The sequence below is a fragment of the Camellia sinensis genome, chromosome 15 (assembly GCF_055761805.1).
Source record: "Camellia sinensis isolate YWXY chromosome 15, ASM5576180v1, whole genome shotgun sequence".
NCBI lineage: Eukaryota > Viridiplantae > Streptophyta > Magnoliopsida > Ericales > Theaceae > Camellia > Camellia sinensis.
Genome location: NC_138975.1, coordinates 6,261,962 through 6,280,689, shown reverse-complemented (window position 1 = coordinate 6,280,689; position 18,728 = coordinate 6,261,962). Strand labels below are relative to the sequence as shown.

Below are 18,728 nucleotides of genomic sequence, written 5' to 3'. Positions count from 1 at the left end.
CTAACTTTACTCTGCATTGAGTTTTTTATTACAACTTCAATCCCACTCTGTCTTGAGGAATTCCTAAATTCAGTTTTTATTACAAGTTTAACCCTATTTTGCACTTCATAATGATTCATACACAAGCTCCACACACAAGCCACCATTCTCATCCATTTCAGATGCACAAGCAAAAACAATCAAATGCAAAACACAACTGAAATTTTATTTATTCACAACTTTGTACATAAGTTCATCACAGCAATTCAAAAAAACAAATAAACAAACAAACAAAACAAAACAAAACAAAAACAACCACACAATGCCTGTGCAAGGTCTTCTTCTTCTTCAATTACTCCTCTTCGCTGGACATAAGGTCTTCTTCTTTAATACCCTCATCCAGGGGGGTCTGGGCCACATCGTCGTCGTCGATTTTCACACTACTCAGGTCCAAGTCTGGGAACAGCTCCTCAGTTTTACGCTTGAACATCTTCCAACCACTGTCCCAAAACTCAGCCAATTCGTGTTTATAAAAGTCTGACCGCTGGAAGCTCTCAATCACTTCCAACTCAGTCCTGCCTCCAGCGGTCGTCATCGATGGGCCCGCCCCCCCAGACTCCTCCCTCGCCAAGCTGCTGGCGACCGCGGCATCAACTGCCATCTGAAATTCAGCAGACCCCTTGAACTGATCCACTGCTGCAACGCACAGATCGGGGTATGCCACTCTTTCAGAGGCTGCCTTGGCTCTCTCTTCGTCCAGATCCTTCTGCAGGGTCGCCCTTTCAGAGGCCTCTTTAGCCCTCTCTTCCTCCCACTTCTTCTGCAGGGTCGCCCTTTCAGAGGCTGCCTTGGTCCTCTCTTCAGCCAACTCCCTCTGCACGCTCGCCCTCTCAGAAGATGCCTTGGCCTTCTCCTCCTTTAACTCCTTTTGCAAGCCGTCCCTCTCTTCCATTGCCTTCGCACGCTCGGCCTCTAGCTCCCTCTGTAGACTGTCAATCTTCACGTCTGCCTTATCTTTCTGTTTAACCAGCTCTTCATTACTGGTCATCACCTCTTCATGCCATTCGAGCGCGACCGCGCAGGCTTTTTGGGCCTCCTCCAGCTTCCTCTGCTCGTCAGCCAACTGGAACTCGAGCGACACAACCTGGCGGCGTTCGTTCTCCAGCTCCAACTTGACCTCTCGCAGCTCAGCATGGGCACTTTTCCAGTTTACACTCTCCTTCTTCAACCTTGCAAGTTAAGCCTTGGCCTCATCTGCCTTGAGTTTTGCAGCCCCGCCTTTCTCAGTAGAGCCCTTGCTAAGGTGGTTATCTCCATTTGAGCGGAGCATAACCCCCTCAGCAGCTCAGCCTCATTGAATTTGGCTGTTGAGCGCAAGGCTACCTCTTCCACAATCCCCACAAGGCGATCTGCTCCTGCCCTGGTTGGGCCCTCTTCTGCCTTCAGCTGCCCAGCCACTGTGCGAGCGTGGTAGATCACAGTCGTCAGACTGACGCCCCTTCCTTGGAGCGCAAGACCGCCTTGGGACTGTCCTCTTCCCCTTGGCTCAGGGCCTGTTGCCCCACCTTCTGTTTGCACTTCGGGGGCGACCTTCGCGACCCTTGAGGCGATCTCCACCATCGCTGGGGCGACCTCCACAACCTTCAATACTGGGGTGACCTCCACCACTTCTTGGGCAGCCACCCTTCCTGGGGTCTCCTCCACTGCCCCATTCTCTGCCTCCTTGACTATAGGGGTGTCTTCCCCCCCAACCTTCGCCTTGTTCGACCCAGGCACATCTGCAACCCCCTCAGGGGCACTCCTCTTTTTCTTCTTCAGAGCCTCCCCTTCCTTGTTTGTCTGCTCCTTCACAGGATCCACTAGGGCCGATCGTGGCACAAAACTGCCTAAGTCCTTCCCTTGGCTTGGGGCGCGGTCGGATCCTCTCCCGCGCGATCGGCTTAGGTAGTCGGTCTTCCTGCGCCTCCTTAAATTTTGTGGCCTTGGCCAGCATGTCCCTATCCTCAGCCTCCTGCACTTTCCTCCTTGCCTCCAGTTCAGCTCGCTCCACATCTCCTCCGCTCGGCGGAGGACCCAACCCCGCTGCAAACAAGGCAGAGGGTTGAACGAGTTCGTCCCACCTGACTCCCTCCTTCTCCCGCCACACCTTCGCCCTCTTTATTCTCTCCTCTGCTGCTGCTCCTAGTTTTGGCTCCACAGACTTGGTGGGCACTTTCCAAATGGTGCGCAATCCAACCCCTCCACTGGCGGACACATAGAACTACCGTGGTCTCCACCCCTTGATCGACGACGGTAGCCCCGCTACCAGCCCTTTCCCTGCTGCTGCCTGCAGAGTGACCCAAGTCTCTTGCTGCCCTGAGGCCTTGTAACATGCAAAGAATTCGTCTACTGTCATGGCCGCCTCTTCGTTCGCCTTCGGCCACGCACTTGCACAGGCCAGTACTATCTTCCATGCATTGGGCATTAGTTGGCCAGGCGCTACCTCCAAACGATTCAGGACATCTACCACCACTTGCGGCAGGGGCAGCCTCAGTCATTCCTTCAATGCTTCCTCATAAAAGGGCAAACTCCCCTAGCCTGGCATCGGATTGCCTCTCCGTCGACATCGGCAACAATAACTCTATTTTAGCAGGCACCTAGTGTTTTTCGCGAATAGCCTGCAAATCCACTGCAGTAACCGTTAATTTTTCAGCCTTCGTGTGCTAGTGATCTGGTTCCACCTGGCTGATTGGCTTCAGAGCTGCCATTACGGTGGAGACATGAGATCGTACCACCGGCTCACCCACCCTCTCCGTTTGCCTCTCCGTCCTATATTGCTCCGCTAACTCCACTGCATCGTCATCACCAAGCGGATCCACCCTGGCATTCGCAGCTTCTTCTTGGGCCATTTCTATGGTATGTCTGCGAATTACTTCAGATGCAGGTACAAGGAAATCGAAAAAGTGTTGCATAGGTATATCGCGAGCAACAAAGGAGTTAACACTTGGGATGTTTTGATTTTTTGCAAACAAATAGGTGAATCGAATAATCCCAAAAGCCCAAGGCTTACCCGTATTCCAAGGGTCACAATTAATTTTCGCCAGTTTGAAAACTTTTCAAAACATCCGCCAAAACTGTCTTTTCAACACTCATAATGACCTATCGTTTCATTTCTGATCCAACGCCTAATCTCCCCCCCCGCGGGATGTTACCACACGTACGACCACGATCCACTGTCTCCTCCTCTTACCCTGTCTTTTCCATTTCAAATCACTACGTGACACGCCGCCTCTCGAGCCCCACGCCCCTCCACCTCACCCTTCGCGGTCCACCCGCCTCGTGGTCGACCCTCCCACTCGGTCACCCTTCGCGATCGGCCCTCCTCGTGGTCGACCCTCCCACTCGGCCAACCTTCGCGGTCGGCCCTCCTCGTGGTCGACCCTCCCACTCGGCCAACCTTCGCGATCGGCCCTCCTCGTGGTCGGCCCTTCCACTTGGTCACCCTGCACGGTCGGACCACCTCCTGGTCAGTTCACCCTCTCGGTCTCCCCTGCCGGTCGACCTCCATCCTGCCAATCCCTAACACCCTCATCTTCTTCATTAGTATTCCCTTCGTTTGACTAAAGCTGTACTCGAGAATGGGGGACTACTGACGTGTATAAGCCCATAAAGGCCATGAATCACTATGAACAACCCAAGCCCATCACTTTAAGCCCAATATATAACCCAGTTGGTGAGGTCCAGAACAGTTGGAATCCAACATGGCATAAAGAGCTAATGAGATTCAGACACATGGCAGGTGAAGGACGAGCCACATCAGCAGACAAAGATCTGCAAAGTTATTGCCACTGCACATCACCATTAATGCAGCCCATTACGGCATTTATTACGACAACACCTCTCCGTCAGAACAGGACCCCCTTACCCTGAACAAGGTAAGGTACAGCATAGACTTTCGGCGAGGAGGGTAGGTCGGAAGGGACAGCGAAATGATTACCAAAGGATATAAGCAAACGTTGAAGACAAGAAGAAGGTTAAGCTTTCTATCTCTAATTTCTCTCTACACTCTACTTCTCCTTCTAACTTGCTCGTCGGAGGGTTCACTGGGGGACTTGCTTGCAGGTTATCCGATGGGCTTGATCATTTGGACGTGGGCCTGAGGAGCTTGGACATGTTCGATCCATTCACTGGAACAAACTGTATCATCACCCCCTAAAATTTTTAATTTTATAACAAATAATTCATTTTATTAAAAAATCATTAAGTTAATTAACAGTTTCTAATAATGTTAAAATTTTATTTCAATCAATAATTCAGATAATTTTATTATTATATAGGTGAACCATTAAAAATTTTATTTTTTAAATTAATTATGTTAAATAAAAAATTCTAATAAAGAGATTTTTATAATTTTCTAAACGACACAAAAAAAAAAAAAAACTAATAATAATAATAATTCGTATTTTAAAAGCTATATTTGTAATCAGAAATGTTTTTTTCCCCGAAATTTTCCCCCCGAATAGCTCGAAATTTAAGAGAGAGAGAGAGAGACGAGAGGAGAAGGGGAGGAGCTCCGCCCGTCGTCGCCTCGCCTTCGCCCGATCATCGCCCACCGTCGCCTCGTCATAGCTCATCGCAGCCCCGCCGTCGCCTCCGCCTCTGCCTCGCAGCGCCCCCTGCCTCTACCTCCACCCCTGCCCCCGGCCCCGCTTCCGCCTCCAGCCCGATTTTATTAACCCCCTCCTGTTCTTCTTCCCTCCTCCTCCTCCTCCTCCTCCTTCTCATTTTCTTCTTCTAAAAAAAAAAAAAAAATTTAAAAACGACCTTATTTTTTGAATTCGGAGATTCGGGTTAATGTGTAATTTACCCTTCAAATTTCAATTGCCAGCCCACTCCATATCCTTCGACTAGTTGCGCGCCGTTTGATATCTTTCAGGACGCTTTTCATCACTGTCTGAAAACCCTCTATATTCTCATCGCGCGCTTTTTTCTCTCTTTCTTTCTTTCTTAAAACCCTAATGTATAGCGGGGGAAGGTGAAGGAAAGAAGAAGATGTCGAAGAAGGGAGCAACGCGGAGAGAGCTCCTGGACCGATGGAGAGGTATTGAAGATGAAGACGACGATGATGATGACGATGCTATTGCTTCTTCTGATCCTTCAAGAAGTCGTCGACTCCGCCAACTTAAAGAGGAATGGTTCGTTCTTCTTCTTCTCAATTTTGTTTTAGTTGTCGTTGTTTTCTCCAATTCGAAGTGATTCTTTACTTCATTTGTTGATATATCCACAGACCCGATCTTGCATCGCTGGTCTCAAAACTCAACTTTCCTTTGACGGCAAGTTCGAACATTTTAACTCTCTGTCCTTGCTTGGCGATATCTCGCTGCATTAATAGCAATAGCATTATGCCTCTCTCTCTACTAATCATGTGGACTCAATTTTGTTTATTGAACTTCATCTTTTGGATATGAAATACGGTAAATGCTAAATGTGCAAAAAAATGTATTGAAATATATATATATATATATATATATATATATATATATATATATATATATATATATATATATATATATATATATATATATTTGAAATGTTTTGGATTTTTAACTTTTTTGCCATTTTTTGTTTGTTAACGTTAGCAGGTTTCGTGTAATATACACATTTGCTAGATAAAGAGTGGTAATTTCCGAGAATTATAAACTTATACGGCTTAAGGGATTGATGAAATATTATTATTACTGGACAGATAAAAGTTTCTGAACAATAAACAGTAAACAGTAAACACAGGCTGAAGGTGAATTTGATGTCTTTCTAAGGGATTACAGTCCCAAATTGCATAACTATGGGGCAAAATGGAGCATGTATAATGTATCTGCAATGTGCGTGTAAAAATATTTTTTTATGTGAGGATGAGGGCTGCTAAATACTTTCTCACTTTTATAGCTTGAGTTGATTATTGACACAAATAAAGATTTCAGCAAGATGTTGACCCTATTTGGGGCTGTTAAACTAACTGGGTTGGTCATGAGTAGCTCAATCAACTTGTTTAAAAAGTGGCACCTTTCATATAATAAGTTGTAACTTGTAAGCTTACAAGTTCATGTGCCATCTAAAAGGTTTGTCCCATATAAAATAGAGGAAAGCAGAAAAGTTTATCTTTTTAAGATTCTGTTGAAATGTCATTTTTTTAATGAGGGAAAATACAGACTCACAAAGAAAATACGTAGTTTCTTTATAAAATTGTGTGAAGCCAGTTATTTTGAAGCAAATCATGTATTTATGATGAATATTTCTATTTAAATCAACCTAATTAAATGTTATCTAGTCATATAAAACTCTAGGTAGCTGTTGGGTTAAAACGAATCAAGACCTACCATGGTACTATGAACAATGATGTAAAGTTATTATGTGCAATTTGCAATTATGGGCAACACTTTAACTTCCCATCATTTTACTGTTGCCTACAATGTTAAACATAATGTACCAATGGAGGTGAGACATCCTAAATATGATATCAATTTTATAATTTGGATGCTGAAAAATAATCTCCAAAATGCATGCTAACTTTCAAGAACTCAAGTTGCCAGTCCTCCCTTCGTAACTCTCTTCTCAGGCCTTGTATTAACACGCTAAGTTAATTGGTTCAGATTGGTTCTGACCTGTGGCATAGTTTCAGTGCAAGAATCTTTGTGTGTGTCAGTGATTTGAAGTATGTATCTGTGCAATTGTGAAACATTGCCTTGCAGGAGGTGTTCTATTCTTGTGTTTCTCGTGACTATGTAGAGTAATAATTACTGTTCAAGGTCAGAGTAATTCTCTATTAGCAATACTTATTTTGTGTAGATACGTTGTATTTGACTTTATTGTTGAAGTATCAATCTTTTCGGGTTTGTTCATTTATTTGCTCTAGTGAGTGCTTTTGATACAGGTTTTCAGATGCATTTAACTTCCTGGTTTATTTGCCAAAAGAAAATCATATCTGGTGTGGTGCTTGGGATTTGATGGGACCTCTCTTGGAGACATTCTATAATTATTTTAAAGATGTCCGCCTTGATTCTCCTTTGAAGCTTTTATGGAAGAGGATATCTGAAGAAATGCGACAATGCACACAATGTATCTGTCAGCATCACCAAGCCCAAGAGATGTATAATTCGGAGTATGAGTTGAGTTCCATTGGCCCTCTTCTTAGTGTGCTGCAGAGTCTTGATGAAGAAAGGGTATCTCAACACCTGAAAGAGATCAATTCCAGAATAACACAGGGAGGATATGATCCTGTGCGTGATCATGTTGAAGTTGTTAGTGTCATGTTTGAGGTACTTGTGTTGTTTTCTTTAGTATTCTTCAGTTTATTTATTTGTTTTTTAATTTGTGAATACCATTAACAATTCTATAATATTAATTGCTTGCGATGGTGTTGTAGGACGAGAAGGGGATTACTCTCCTACTAATAGTGAGCTCAAAATTTATATATGACAGCAGAAAAACCTAGGGTTAGGGGCTGATTTTAATTGGGTTTTATTGGGCCAATCAAAAAAAAAAACATAGGGATTTTAAGTGCTAATAAATGGGCAATGTTTTGTGGAAGTGAAAGAGAAGACTTTCGGAGGCTTATCTTGGGCTGTTTTGGGCACTGTAACAGTAAAAACTGAGGAACAAGTACTAGTTTTCCGTATTAGGTTGGTCAATCCAAGTAGACAATGATTAGGGTTTTGAAATAAGGTTATTCAAATTTGGCTGTGGGACTTTAAAGGCTAAAAGTGCTGGTAATAGAAGAAGAAGAAGAAGAGTCTAGGCATCACACCTGAGGTTAGGAATGCGAGAAGCTTCTAAAGCTCTGAAAAATTCTCTAAAACACATTCTCCCTTGAATCAGAAATAATTTCATAGCTTTTATAGACGATTAAGTTTTCCTAATGCAATAGGAATTAGATTTTCGATTAGGAAATTAAGATTTTTGACTCCCAAAACCTATCCAAAACAAAATAAAACTTTTTAATAAAAACCTTAATACATAACTTGATCCATATCCCAACCTATAGGTGATCCCTGTATTCCATGTTGAAGAAATTTATGCAACTGAAGTACTCCTAACATACTAGACACTGAAAACCATATGGGAAATAGACCAGATTAATGTCTAACCTAAATAGCCCCAAAGATGACTCTACTAAGTGGTTCCTATAAGTCACAACTTGAAACTATGCTAACTCCTAAATTTAAATTTATTTTTGCTTGAGCATTTTATAGCCTGAATCAAATAGCATACTATAATATTTTTTTTACATGTGTGAACCTTGTATTCTATGCATCTAGTAACCTATTGATTAAGGCAATTAAGGTTGCAACAACAGAAAGTAAACAAAATGTTAAATTTCTATGCATCAATTAACCCGTTGATCAAGGTAATTAAAATTACAAAGGAAGACAAACTAAACATGCCTTGTATTTGTAGGAAGATTAGCATTATTTACTCTCTTTTTCTGTCATGAGAAGTAGATTAGTATTATTTATAGCTCAACACATGACATAAAATCAAATCGGAAAAAGAAAGGCTTTCAAGAATCAAGCCTATCTTGAATTCGAAGGAATAACTCTATATTTCAGATGTTGAAGTTCTGTTATTTAAATGATGTTTTTGGTTGGATCAAGAATTTTGTCACTATTGAATGACAATCTTGTCCAATGACGTTATTTTATACCAGCCATTACTTTGTTATATTAGTTTTATTTGGTAATTTTATATTTGTAGTTGATCAAAAAATGATTTTTGATTCACTTGCTCAGTAATATTGTTCATACATGGTCTCTGGATCATGGAATAATTTGGTTTTCCATTGAGGTACAGGTTTTGATGTTCCCCATCCTGTTGGAGGACCAGTCATTGGTCACTGAGTTTCAAATATTTGTTGAAGTAATTGATAACGCTCACGAACTGACTTTGTCTGGACATCAACAATATCCGGTAATTTTCTTGGTCATTTGATTGCTTTTATTATTGATTGGCCTTGGATTCCAATTGTATTTTCCCTTGGAAAGTCATCCTCTCCCTTTTTTTTGGTCAGGGAGTTTATGCATTACTTTTTCTTAAAAGTAGAAGAGCACGTTCTATTGGTTTACGCCTAGCTGGAAACATGGGAAAATTGAGGTACTGTTTTGCTGGTACTTGGTGGCAACCACACTACAAGGACTCAACATTTTATTCTTCTTGTTTGCATCAGTGATGCTGATCTTTTTTATTATTCTGTATGTTGTTATTGGTAATCGGTCTTAAAAAATGGGGTTTGGGGCTGTGCTCCAGAGAACACCCCAGAGGCTTAGACTGCATTCCCTCAATAAAAAAGACTCAATTTTGAATCAGTTGGTAATAAGCCACCAATTAAGCTGTACACCCCAATTTGCAATAATATTCTAGGATTGTGGTGTAATTTATAGGTATTCACATTGTGTGCCAAATTGATCCACTTTAAAGGTAACATGGACTGAGATGATGTTCTCTTGTGTGTCAAAAGGGCAATACTGCATCTATAAGTGGTTTGGTTTAGGTTGAGTACAAGTTTTTCCCCTCCTTTAAGAATAATGATTTTTTTTTTTTAATAAAAAATAATTGAGGTCTTAAGCTTTACATTTATCCTCAGCCACCTCTAGCAACCAATAAGGAACACTGGAGAATCACCACTTGTCTAAGTCAACAGTCAATGTGTTTGGCCACATATTGAGCCACCTGTTTGCAACTTTGACCACCACATGAAACCAACATTTAGAAAAATTCCCAGATACTCTTATCAACATAACCAATGATACTGAGCCGGTAATTAGTTTTCTGGTGCCAGTCAGTTCTGCAACCACCACCAATTTTGGATGAGCTTTCTCTGGAGCTTTAATGGCTCCAGCCCTTAACATCCTCCCCCCCCTCCCCCGATGGTTCCAGGCCCCAGGACTCCAAACAGTGATTACACTTGTTAACAGAACAAGGTTCATGTGGTGAAGTTTTGGCTGCCTTGACACAGCAGAATGGTTAAATAGATTGTGTAGCAGACTCCAATAGTTGGGTTAAACCTGTTTTGAGTTCATAAAATATTATTTCACTGAAAATGATTTATGTGTGGCATTTGCTTAAAAAAAAAAAATCTTGTGCTTGGTCGATAGGCTTCTATGTTGATTGTGAACATATTAAATTGTTCATCTTTGCATAACAAATGTGAAAAAAGAATTGTTCATACTTATACAATTAGATTAATAAAAGTGATTATGGTCTGGGAAATCCAACACTAATGAAATGTGTAAATTGGTGCTGCTGGGGGCTATGTTGCTGCTTAGCAAACAGTGAAAACGTTGCCACTAGTCTGAAATTGGTGCCGTCAACTGCTGGTCTATTTGTTTATTCAATGAAGAGTTTTACCATTGGGTTTCATTTAGAAAATTATTTTATGCTTCATGGCCTCAGGTCCTGATTCACTTTTGTTTCTTGTGTTATTTGTCTGCAGGAGAGCAACAGATTTGGAACCTTTGCAGCCTTTGCTCAAGAAATGCATTGGTTTTTTAGAGACAGAAGCATTGCCATCGACTGTTGACACTTCCAGGCCCAGGGTGCAGCTGGATCATATAACTGCATGGCTTGGGATCAAAGCATTGTAGGAAGTGATGGCTTTAATTTTATGTCTTCAAAAGTTGTTCTACTCCCTGTTTTTCTGCTAATAGTTCTTCCATGTGTCTGTACTTGAAGGCTTGGATTTTTAGAGCCTCCAGCATTTGAAGAAGGCATATTGGAGCGATATCCTGTTTTTCTTAGTATTGTACTCAACCATATCAGTGATGATTCATTTGAATTTTCCTATGCAGTTAATTGCCTGAGACTACTCTTTGAAATGCTTGGTATGTTTCCTTGCATGTTTCTTCTTCATTATTATCATCTTCTTTTTATTTATATTTTCTATTTTTAAATTCCACCCCCTCTCCTTAGTTGATAATTTTTCATATTGGAACTTGTTTAAGGATGCAAGCTTTGGTTGAGGGCTACATTGTCTCCAAGCTTAATGCGCAACACTCTATTGGGGCAATGTTTCCATACTCGAAATGAGAAAAGCCACAAGGAGATTTTTGACCTTTTCCAGCCTTTTCTGCAGGCATGTCTGTATAGTACTTCTTCATTATGATTTAGTGTCCTCTATCAATGGTTATCTTTTTCTTCATTATTATTATTTTTTTCTCCTGAGGTTGCAATTGTTCAAGTCATTTGTTGACATTACTGATGTGTGTAAGTCCCATTTATTCAGTCTCTTGAAGCTTTGCAAGATGGTGAGCATGAAAAGCAGCGAAGGCATTTTATTTATTTTCTTTTACATCAAGTTACTGTCAGCAGTAACTTCAGCATTCTGATGAGAAAAAAGGCTTGTCAGGTTCTTATTCCATCCTCTGGATTGTCTAAGCACTGCTATGTTACACTTCAATCAATCTTTGTTCTATTGCCACATAACATTGTCATTTTCAGTAAGTATGTCTACTATTTATTGTAACTTGCGAGGTTGTATTTGCAGATAGCTCTTCTCATCATTCACCGAGGTTATAAGATTATCCCACCTTGCCCGCCTTTTGAATGTGCACATATGTGGTATGCACCGATTCTCATTTGAATGTGTGACAAATCCTTATTATTATGAAGTATGCATTAAGTATGCTTAATGCGTGTGCTTCGTTTTAATTTTTGTTAGCTTTTTGCTATTGGTATTGGGATTAGTAGAGACATGAAAAAAGCTTTTAGTTCGATATCCATTTTTATGATTGGTTCTAGAACAGTGCTGATGGAAAAAATGGGAAGGAACAGTGTTTTAAAAGGTGTGCGCCTAAGCTTGAGGTGCAATATTCAAGGTGCAGCTTAGGTGCTGAGGTGAAGGCTTTTTTTCGAGACGTGAGGTGTGGGCTTCATGGGCTTTACATATTTTTCTACTCGAACTGTTGGTTAAGTGCTTTTTTGTAGGCATACCCACAGTGATTCAAAACTCTTCAATATAAAATGACCAAATGTGGTCAAAAGAGAGCAGAAAGTGATAAAAGATTGAATGTTATGTTTATATCTTTTGTTGGATATTATATTTATAGTTTTTAGAAGATTGAATGTTATGTTTAAAGATTATCGGAAATAGTTATGATTTTTGAAATTCTATATATATTTGTTATGTTGAAAAGTTTGCTTATTTTATAATTTTGCTTTTCTTCTACTACTTGCGTTTCGCTTTGGTGAGGCGCGCGCCTCGCTTCGCGCTTAGGCTATAGGAGACCTTATCGCCTTGGTGTGTCTAGAGCCTTTTAAAACACTGGGAAGGAAAAGGAAGGACTTCGGTTTGAAAGAAAAAATAGAATCTCTGCAAGGTTGGATAAAATTTGAATAAAATAAATTTGTAGTAGTGGATTTTATATCTTTACCATCCTGCTGCTAGTCTGCTACTTGGCATAATAATGGGCGAACTGTTAGCACATAATACACATTTGTGCATGCCTCTCCATTTTCATCAAGATACAAATGAAGGAATTTTTTGCTTGTATTAATTTTTTTTGTCTTTATTTGTTACCTCATGTGCTGCTTCTCTCGAAATTCCATTCTTTATAGTAAAAAGTTCAAAGATCTGAATAATAGCCCAGCTTTGTGGACCAATCTGAAGCTAACCTTTATGAAGATGTGATTATGCTAGACCATTATTTGCTTGTTTGCACAGACAGACTTTTATGGCTTTTGCAATTTTATTCGACAGGGGTCCTTCTCTGGTGTCTTCTCTAAAGGATTCGTCGCTTCACAGTTCTCTGCGACAACCTGCGTTTGATCTTATTCAAACTATTTTAGTATCTGATGCTGCAGCTTTGGTAACTTCAATGCTGAACTGCCACACACCTCCAAGCTTTAGTAAAAACATGTCTTCTGAGTTCAATGATGATGATGAGGATGAAGGTGTTTTGTTTGCTCGTGATGTTGAAGAGAAGGATGATAGTTGCTGGAATGAATTCAACTTGCAGAGTAAAGTCACCTCAAGTGAATTTGGGGAATGGATGTGCAGTCCAATGTTGTGGTTTGATGTTTTAGTTGAAATTGATCCCTTAGTCCTTCCTGTATCATTTTCCAAGGCTGTTTTCTGGGCTTTATCTCGTTTTTCTATAGTAGAACCTGAGAACAGCACAGAAATGGCACTTCCAGTTAGAAATTGGTTGTCAACTTGTGCCTCAGAAATCTCACATCTATTTGGATGGAAGGTTCCATTAGGTTATGATGATGGTGGGGATGGGAAGGAGTCAAAAAACTCAATCAAAGTTTCAACAATGTGTATTCCTTTAGTAAAAGCATTCAAGAGGTTAGTCTCATTTTTTTTTGTGCGATCTTAGTGGTGTGGCCTACTTTTTGTATACTGATTGCTGTAAATAAAACTTGTATTTATGTGTGTGCTTTGAATTATTAAGCTAAGAGTGGACATAAAATGTTAGTGACTCAAGGTCTTTTACAGATTAATTACTCATTTTGGTGTTAAAATGGAGCAAGGAGAGCTTCGTAAGCAGTGGACCTGGGAACCAAGGATGAGTGAAAGTTTGATTCTTTTGCTTGTGGATCCTAATGATGTAAATAATTTACATATGTTATATGTATAGTTTTATACTAACTTTTTGACCAAAGTGGTGTAGTCCTGGATTTTTCTCTTCCACTTCTTGTATCATTGCCGTTCCAATTAAAAAATTGGCACTGAAAGTTTCTCCGTGATGCAGAATGCGAGGCAAGTTGGTAGAAGTATCCTTGAACAAGTTTCAAGCACGCGTGGCCTTGCTTGTGGTTTGCAGTTTCTTTGCTCCTGCTCCTCTTCTTTGTCTGCCATTCTTTTTGGTTTAAGACATGCTTTGAAGCTGGTACTACTTTCTATTATGCCTCTCAAAAGTAATTTGTTGTCAGAATTTTGACCATTGGTTTTGCTAAAGGATTTTATAGGACAAGATAGTAGAGTGGTAGTGCTATTAATTGTAGAGATTTTTTTTGGGTGAATAATTAATTGTAGAGATTTAAGCTCTAAACAATCCCTTCTCGTCATTGATGCACTATTTGTCTCTAATCATTGGTATGAAAAAGTTGCTAATATATCTGTTAATGGATAATCATTGACCTTCCAACTCATGAGGCATCGGAAATGGTTAACTCGTGGGTCATTAGTGCGCGCTTATTGCTCATATAGATTTTTTTCCCCCCTTTTTCAGGTTCAAATAGATTCAGTTCTGTTAAATTTTCAGATTTTACATCATTTCTTCTTCGTTCTGTGCAAACTATTAAAGGAAGGGGTTACATCTACCGCAACCTTGCCTGGAAACTCACCAGATGACATAAATATCTCAAAGGTCTCTTCGCAAGGTGGGTTTCTGTGGCAGCCAGTCTTTGATTCTGTGGCCCATAATGTTGATGGACATTCAGCAAATGTCGACTTGTCGTCTTGGGAGGAGTTTAGTTACTTACTAGCAGGAATTGCATGGCCTTTCGTTCAGAAGTGCTTGGCAGAAGGGAAAGCATTTATTGGTTACAAAATCTCCCAGGTATTATTCCCAGTCTTTTTCAAAATTCTGAGTCACGTTTCCCTTTTTGTTCTCCAATTTTTGACTCGTTTTATTTATTATTTATCAACTCTTCAATTTGAAATACATGCAGAACGGTTGTTTAGTGGTTGTGGACATATTTTTGAAGCTATAGGTGTCATAGACTTATGGTGACTCTCTTTCTCCTCGCTCTCTCTCTCTCTCTCTCACAGACAAATTACTGGGGGCATTATTTGTGATCACTTTGATATCCAAAATAAAGTATATTTTGACATCATCTAGAAGGCAGATGTAGGAATCTGTGGGCCTTTTCTTGGTCAGAGAGAACCCAACTATTAGGATGGTTACTACTCTGTTAAAGCAGATATCCGATTCTATTTGTTTAGATTGTCTCATCAACTCTTAAGCTATTCTTTTGTGTGGTTGGAATTTTGATAATTTAGATTCAATGCACAGGATAGGATATAGTATTGTCATCCAAATACATAAATACTTTCCTGTTATAAATTCATGGCATCCAAACATTCTATTCCTGGAATACTTTTCAACAAATACCCTGCACATCAATTTCATTTGTTGCCAGTAGATTCTGATAACGTGTAGGAAAGATTGTAACATGGAAACTCAGTGCCAGAGGCTTAGACCTCATATCTGAACCATTGCTTACAGCCAACACCCCATATGTTGTAACCTTCCCTTTGAAGCTCTGTGATCATTCTCTTAATTCCTGTAATACCTCTTGCAATTAGGGAGGACAGCATTCAAGTTAAGGGTAAATATGAAAAGTTCTCCAGTTCCACCTCATCCGTCCTAGAGTGACAACCACAGCCATCGTGTATTCTATGTGTATACTTGTTCTTTTACATTTATATGTATAGATAATATTCGCTATTGATTTTTTTTATTCTAAAGATTCTTTTCTTTTAGGATGCTTCTGAATGTGAGGGTTTAGTGTTTAAAGTGTTCTTAGATTTTATTTATATGCTTTGGCTGCTTAGTATACCTGTTGTGTACTTGGATTTTCTACCATCTTATGATTCAATAAATTTTAATTGCTGTGGGCTTGATATGGCTTCTAATTGCTGTTGAACTGATTGAAACCTTTGTAATGTTCCAAGTACATGTCGGAGGCCGAGTAATTTACTTCAAAATTCTGGAAATCAGCTTGCTGCATCTAAGCTTAGTAGTCATTCTTTTATGTTTATGGTCATTTGTTATCTCAGATGACTTGTATCCGTTTACTTGAGATCCTCCCTGTTGTTTTCGAAAGGCTTCACCCTTCATTTCATAAAGTATCTGGGAAATCGGGGATGATGGACAATTTTATTGACTACAAATGGCTTAATGATTTGATGGATTGGGGAAGGTCATCGCTTGCAGTCATAGTTAGATACTGGAAACAAACTCTGGTTTCTTTGCTAGGTTTGCTTAAGAGGTCATGCTGTGATAATTCTACTTCAGTGATCAAGGCCATTGAGAAACTTATTTCATGTGGTGAGTTTTCCAGATTTAAGTTTTTCATCTCCTTTCATTTTCTTATCAATCATCAAGTATTAGTATCATCATTAATTTCTGTTTTGATATGTATTGCGGCTCTGCAATCCAGAAACTGTTGCTTTGGATGAATTGACAGAACATGTATCACGCCTTTCAGTTTCATTATCGGCTGGAGGTTCTAAGGTAGTTAAAGATATAAACTTAAAGTCAGGTTCTTTAGCTGCTGAAGACTTGCCATTCAGGAGAAAGTTTTATGCTCAAGATGCAAAACCTTCCTCGGAGGATACAAATGTGCAGATTCTGGACTCAGTATCATCAGCTAACAAGAGGGATAGAGATACTGTCATTGTTCTTTCCGATGACGAGACACAGATGGAAGTTTCAGCCAATAAGTCCATCCTCTCCAATGTGATGGCAAGTCGTTGTGTGTTGGATGAAAAAAGAAGGGCTGCTAAAGGAGTTTCTGGAGGTGATTTTGCCGAAATGAATGTTACCACCACTGGCACTTCAGAGAACTCAATAGAGGATTTTCAGCAAGCCGATCCTTATTGTGCTGGTTTTGTTTCACAGAAAATTGACTCAGATACATTGCGAGGCAGACTAGATCCTGCATATCTATTCAAATCAAAAGCTGTAGATAGTAATAGCAAAGATAAAGCTGTAGCTGTAGATAGTAATAACAAAGATAAAAACTCCAAATGTAGTGTAAATGATACTTTGCCATTGCAATGTAAATATAAATTGGAGAATTCATCTGGTGCAACAGTCAGTTCCAAAAGAATGGATCAAGCATGCATCAAAAAGGATTCAGAAACAAGTGCTACTGTCATAAAAGAGTTGGTTCATGATACTGAAGCTGATCCATGGGAGTTTGCATCAAAATCTTCAAGGCGTCAACAGTCATATGCAATAAAACCAACCACTACTGCTCCTAAACGGCAAGTCATTCAACTTAACTTACCTGTGGAAATCAGATCTGGCTACTTACATAAGATGGAAGGTGGGTTTAAAAGATTCAGGCCACCAAGGCTTGATGACTGGTATCGACCCATCCTAGAGATAGATTACTTTGCAACAGTGGGATTAGCATCTGCAAGTAAAGAGGAGAATCAAACTGTTAGCAAATTAAAAGAGGTCCCTGTGTCTTTTCAATCACCTGACCAATATGTGGACATTTTCCGACCATTGGTATTGGAAGAGTTTAAAGCACAGTTGCATAGTTCCTTTCTGGAGATTACTTCTTCAGAAGAGATGAGTTGTGGCAGTCTATCTGTGTTGTCAGTTGAGAGAATTGATGATTTTCATCTTGTTCGCTGTGTCCATGATGATGATGTTCCTGCAGGATGTAGAAGCTGTTCAGAAAATGACCTCATTTTGCTTACAAGACAGCCTCTGCAAAATTCTTCACATGATGTTCACATGGTTGGAAAGGTATGTAATTTATTAATTTATGCTGTTTGTAACATTCAAGACATTAATTGGGTATAAAAAGAACTTACCTGGTGTAATCGAGGGTGCTAGGAGGGGTGGAGTGTGTATGGACCCAAACTATGGGATATAGTCTAAAGTGGTTACCTTGAGACTTGAACAAACATTCTCTTGCTTGGCAGTCCAAACACCTCTAATTGTCTCTTACAAATATGCAAATGAGTCTATACTATTCAATTCAATGAGCACATGCTCGTCCAAACGTGATGGGTAAATTTCAATTTTAGTGAACTTGTTGATTATACTTTGAGTTGCAGATGCATTATGTGTTTAATTCTGTTCATTGTTTTAGAATTTTTTTAGACTTTACATCGAATACAAGGAAGTTTGATACCTTATTTGCTCTGGTTGTGCACTTGATGATTTAGTTTTTAGCCTCAACAAGCTTTTATAATCTTGCAACAACTAATTCCACTTCAAGGCCATCTGAAGCTCCATTCAACATATATATAGGTGCTGTTTGGTGTAGCTGTTAAAACAGATTATAGATTATAGCTTAGCAGATTATAGATTATGACTTTAATCAGAATCTGTTAATCTGTTTGGTATAGCTGTTGGATTATAGATTTAAGTTACTGAGTATTGTTTGTTAAATAAGTTGTGAAATAGCTTTTTCAATTAATTTTTATTTTTTATTTTTTATTATTCACTATTTGTCTACATTTTTCATAAAAAATAATAATAATATTTAATAGTCTATTTGGGTCTTTTTCTATTTTTAAAAAAATAAAAAATAAAAAAATCTAAGAGTATAACCGTGAATTAACATGTCCACAGCAAAAGTTGATAATCAGAAGTAAGGGGTGAGCAGCTTCTCAAAATCAGTTTTTTTGATTCAAAATAAGTTGTTAGAATCAGAAGCTGTTTGAAATAAGTTTAACCAAACAGTTCAAAATAACTTTTTAAAAGCCAGAAGCCATAAGTTGGCTTAAAAAAGCTCCACCAAACACCCCCATAGTGGTTCTGATAGCAGTTAACTTTGGAGGATGCCTTGATGTTTAGAAGCTGGATGGTTATGGTGATTGATCTACTCTATATTTGAGTTATGAATGTATGATTGATTATCAAGTAAGAGACTACAATTTTGCAGTCAAATTGTTTACATTTTGGGCTGCACATGAATGACTATCAATAACATAATGGTGAATTGTACAATTGACCAAGTTGTTGGCAATGTGCCTACTCCATTCGTTTTTGTTCGTACATTCTGCTAAACATGTCTCTGTGTATTAG

At 39.5% G+C, this 18,728-nt stretch overlaps 1 protein-coding gene across 1 annotated transcript in view; it reads left to right on the top strand.

Moving 5' to 3' along the window:
* The first annotated feature begins 4,841 nt into the window (after positions 1 to 4,841).
* The window catches only part of LOC114290770 (P-loop containing nucleoside triphosphate hydrolases superfamily protein), a 32,888-nt gene continuing 19,001 nt past the window's right edge, over positions 4,842 to 18,728 (top strand). Inside the window, exons 1-15 of the mRNA XM_028234739.2 lie at positions 4,842 to 5,153; positions 6,887 to 7,271; positions 8,803 to 8,919; positions 9,020 to 9,102; positions 10,442 to 10,588; positions 10,681 to 10,829; positions 10,950 to 11,080; positions 11,231 to 11,353; positions 11,492 to 11,565; positions 12,704 to 13,294; positions 13,445 to 13,556; positions 13,701 to 13,838; positions 14,181 to 14,510; positions 15,734 to 16,004; positions 16,117 to 17,438. Coding sequence (XP_028090540.2) covers positions 5,011 to 5,153; positions 6,887 to 7,271; positions 8,803 to 8,919; positions 9,020 to 9,102; positions 10,442 to 10,588; positions 10,681 to 10,829; positions 10,950 to 11,080; positions 11,231 to 11,353; positions 11,492 to 11,565; positions 12,704 to 13,294; positions 13,445 to 13,556; positions 13,701 to 13,838; positions 14,181 to 14,510; positions 15,734 to 16,004; positions 16,117 to 17,438 — 4,116 coding nt within the window. The 5' untranslated portion in view covers positions 4,842 to 5,010. The remainder of the gene's footprint in view (positions 5,154 to 6,886; positions 7,272 to 8,802; positions 8,920 to 9,019; positions 9,103 to 10,441; positions 10,589 to 10,680; positions 10,830 to 10,949; positions 11,081 to 11,230; positions 11,354 to 11,491; positions 11,566 to 12,703; positions 13,295 to 13,444; positions 13,557 to 13,700; positions 13,839 to 14,180; positions 14,511 to 15,733; positions 16,005 to 16,116; positions 17,439 to 18,728) is intronic.